General features: G+C 49.7%; 1 protein-coding gene across 1 annotated transcript; it reads right to left on the reverse strand.

Annotated features, from left to right (window-relative positions):
• Window positions 1–1,517: 1,517 nt before the first annotated feature.
• LOC121985047 (protein DETOXIFICATION 48-like) lies at window positions 1,518–3,606 on the reverse strand. Its single transcript, XM_042538294.1, has 2 exons — window positions 3,373–3,606; window positions 1,518–3,279 (listed from the first exon to the last, which is right to left on the reverse strand). Exons 1-2 carry the CDS (start codon window positions 3,496–3,498, stop codon window positions 1,774–1,776), a joined length of 1,632 nt encoding a protein of 543 aa, XP_042394228.1. The 5' UTR covers window positions 3,499–3,606; the 3' UTR covers window positions 1,518–1,773.
• Window positions 3,607–4,203: the final 597 nt, after the last annotated feature.

Genomic DNA, 4,203 nt, shown 5'->3' on the forward strand with positions numbered 1-4,203 from the left:
AAACCCGAGCAGACTTTAACCCGACCGAGGCCATGGGCCACAACTCCTTATATCTTATGGGCAAGTCCCTCTACATACGATCGGTCGACCTCATATTCGATCGAACTTAATGGACTTAATTTTTCATTCTTATAATACAACTCTCAGTATATAGTTGGTCAACTTAAAGTGTCGGTCGGACTCAAGGGCCTCAGCGCCCCACTCGGTGCCAATATACATAGAATCAACCCTGTCAGCTCCTACAACGATCGAGCATATGGAGTCCAGCTCCCGGATTCTACAATACAACTCCCAACATACGACTAATCGGTCGAAAGGTTAGTCAGACTTACAAGGCATAGTTATCCATCTCTCACCGTTAAGGCAACTCTTAGCATATGGGCGGTTGATCAAAGAGCCGGTCAAACTCAAGGGACTTTCTTCCCCACTTCTCTTGCCAGTCTCCCAGCATATAACCGGTCGACCACCAAACCAATCGAACTGTCTCCAGAAGACAACATTATCAGTGAATCAGAACAACCTATCAAAGAATAATAGCTACTTGATAGAGAATATTCCTCTACCAAGGTATATACAGGAAACGAAAAACACAAGAAACGGAATCTTCCTCTGAGGGTATCCATGCAACTTTCATTATCTGACGGTACTTAGCATAATCTGACATGTGACACTGGCATTGTCAGCCACCTCATTAATACGAGGGTTACAAAAGATGGTTCATGTGTATAAAACAGAACCTTCCTCGAAGGGTAGCTATACACATTCCATTAGTCGAGATATTTTGATACCAGATATTCTCTGACACCTCATGATTACGGAGTTCTGAAGGTCAGTATAAAAAGAGTTCCTCTCCATTGGCCAGTTACGCTTTACAACGCTAGAGGATGCATGCATCTACTATTCATCTTCTTCTCCACTTTTCACTCAATTGTTATATTTACTTAAGTGTCGAAGTGCCTATACCAGGGACCTACGCACTTTTGCTCTTTTTACGATGTATGCAAGAAGGAGTGTCAGGTGTCGTTTATTCTTTATTTCAGAGTCTTCTCTTAGTCAACTATAGAATCATCTGTCCAGCGCATCATCTCTATCACTTTCAAACAAGATCAGCTGATTTGAGCCTTGAAAGAGGCATTGCCAATTTGCCTTGGCCCCTCCTAACCTCTGCCATGAGTCGTTTTAGACCTTTGTGCGACTACGCATTCCAAAGGTTGACCTAAAAGAAGTCGAATCGTCTATTAAACCCAATCTGAAAGAAGTCGGCAGATCGATGTGATCAAAGGCCACCTAATTTGTATCCAACTGACCGAAACTAATCCGTCTTGACTAATTTAACCAAGTTCCATCCCTCGACCTAGACCGGATCAATTAAGAAACAAGACAATTGTCAGGAAATTTTTTGGTTTGCATCCTGAGCGATATGATATGAGTTTAGATACTTTTTCCTCCCCTTTCCCTTTTACTTGATCCGTGTGCTGAGCACAATATCGGTGGCAATAAAATTTTGGAGAGAATGATAATAAGTCAACTCTCAGAAAATTTTTGATTAGAGGGCTCCTCTGAAGAAGCAGAGGATACAATAATTAATACATTCACGTATACATAGTCTCAATCCGTACACGCAGCAGATGGGAGTGTGAGTAAATTGGAATCTCGCAGGAGAAACCATTAAAGGTTGATGAAACAATTCAGTAGTACGTAGCTGATGCGGAAGATCGAACGATCTTCTCCGTATCCAAAAATATTCACAGTGATCGATGCGCTGTGATGAGATCACTCCACTCGATCAATGAGTGGATCTGTTTCTGCAGTGCCTTTGACGCAAACGACTTCCTCCAATGTTGCTGCTTTGCTCTGTTGCTTGATGTCGTCGGGGGAGGAAGCAGGATTTGTGGTGGGGAGAGACGAGATGGTGGTGTTGGAATCGGGAGGAGCAGCAGCTTTCGTCAGGGCTCGGGCTCTCTCCGCCTCCACCTCCCAGTCCGTCTTGAAGATGACGTAGCCCATGAGGGCGGCGCAAGAGGCCTGCGCCGCCAGCAGCCCCAGCCAGAGTCCGGGGAAACCCACGTCGGCCATGAAGCCCATCAACACGGCCACCGGCGTGCCCACCAGGTAGAACGAGCCCAGGTTGATGTTGGCGCCGGTGCCCGGGCGGCCACTCCCGCGCAACGCTCCGCAGCCGGTCGTCTGCGGGCAGTTTCCGAGCTCACAGAGCCCCGCGATGGGCAGCGCCACGGCGGTGAGCTCCAGGATGTCCGGGTCGTCGGTGAACAGCCGCCCCCACCGGTGTCGCACCGAGGTGGTGAAGGCCATGGAGGCGAGGCCGAGCAGGGCGGCGGCGGCCAGCCCGACGGCGGTGGCGTTGCGCGCCCTCTCAGGGCGGTTGGCGCCCAGCTGGTTCCCCACCCGGGTGGACACGCCGAAGCTCAGCGCCGAGGGGAAGACGTAGACCAGCGAGGTGGTCTGGATGAGTATCCCCATGGCGGCCACGGTGGCGCGGGGGTTCGCTAGCAGGCCGCACATCATGATCATCAGCTCGTACCACCACCACTCGAGGCAGACGGAGACGCAGGTGGGCACGGCCAGCTTCAATAGCTCCGACCAACCCCTCAAACAATCAACGCTGGGACTGACCCACGAATCCCTGTATACGCCGGAGACGAGTATAAACAGAATTAAGCAGAGCAGCAGATTAAAATTGGTCCACACCATCGCCAGCGCCACGCCGGCGATGCCCATCTTCCATCGCACCACTAGCAAATAGTTCAGCGGCACGTGGAGCGCCACGGAGGCGAAGGAGCAATAGGTGACCGGAAGAGTAATGCTCTGCGATCGGAGGTAGACGCGGATGGGGTGGAGGAACGACAGGAGGAACAGATCAGGAATGGCGAAGACGACGAAAACCTGCGCCGCCGAGGCGATCTCCTCGTCCTGGCCGCAGCGCAGCAGGATGCGCTTCATGTTGAGCCAGAAGAAGGCGATGGGGACGGAGGTGGAGAGGAGGAGCAGAACAGTGCGCTGCAGGGTCAGTCCCAGCAGCTTCCGCTGCTTGGCGCCGAAGGCCTGCCCGCAGATAGGATCCATGCCCATGGCCAGCCCCGCTAGCACCGAGTATCCGGTGATGTTGGCGAACCCAATCGAGAGAGAGCCGCCGGCGAGCTCCAACTCCCCGAGGTAACCCAGGAACAGCATCGAGATCATGGCACGAGAGTAGATTATGAGGCCCGTCAAGGCCGAAGGTACGGAAATCCTCCCAATAGCTCGAATTTCCTCCACCACCTACACATATATAACTCGTATCAATCATTCATAAGCATATCAATCAATGTAGTACGCAGAGATACTGCATGTATCAATCACATGGAGACGCACTTCAGGAGGAGTAGGCCATCTTTGGAGATCTCCAGGAGATGATGTATCCTCCATGAGTTTATTGGCAGTGACAAAGAGGTGGGACTTCTTGGAGGAGGAGAAAGACGAAGGAGAAGTATTGCACATGTCGATCGATCGATGGATGTTGTGGCGTCGTCCCAACAAAATCTTCCACTTATGGCTAGCTGTTCTTCTCCTATTTCCTTGGCCAAGCTTGGTTTTTTCATGAAGGCGTTTATATAGGAAGCCAGAGCACTATTTGGTTGGTATGTTTAATTTAAGCTAGCTTTTTTTTCTTAAAAGAAATATATATATATATATATATATAATTCAGTCCTTGTTTTTTTTTTCTTCACTGTTGACTTCATCAATCGATCTATCGATCTTAATTCAGGCTGAGGCAGCTGAGATGGTCCCTCTCCTACTGGCTCAAAAGAATAAAACTTTCATGAATGCAGCAACGTACAGGATCCAATCCAGCCCTGTGTCTGTCACCCCCTCCGATCGGATTCTCGTCAACTCATTTTACAGGGCGTCGCATATATCTTTCCTCAGGCATCCACCAAAAGGCACGGTGTAGTATCTCACAAGTTGTTGTTCCCTGATCGATCTTTTGGTTCTTGTTCTCTTCTCGCCACAACCACAACCAGGCGTTGCGCATGGCAATGAAATTCTATCCCGGACGGGTTTTTTTTAATTGCCCGGAGCCAGACGCCGTTTCCTTTTCGGACGAATGATAGATACATACACACTTCATTAATCGTCTAGCTGGTGCATGCTCCATTACCGGGGTTTGCTGGAATCTTTAGCAACTATGGGACTCCTGTCTTC

This window comes from Zingiber officinale, chromosome 5B (assembly GCF_018446385.1).
Source record: "Zingiber officinale cultivar Zhangliang chromosome 5B, Zo_v1.1, whole genome shotgun sequence".
NCBI lineage: Eukaryota > Viridiplantae > Streptophyta > Magnoliopsida > Zingiberales > Zingiberaceae > Zingiber > Zingiber officinale.

Coding starts and splice junctions, on each gene's coding strand:
- LOC121985047 (XM_042538294.1), bottom strand. CDS start 3,498: ATGTGCAATACTTCTCCTTCGTCTTTCTCCTCCTCCAAGAAGTCCCAC. Junction 3,280..3,372: donor GATGGCCTACTCCTCCTGAA/GTGCGTCTCCAT, acceptor ATATATGTGTAG/GTGGTGGAGGAAATTCGAGC.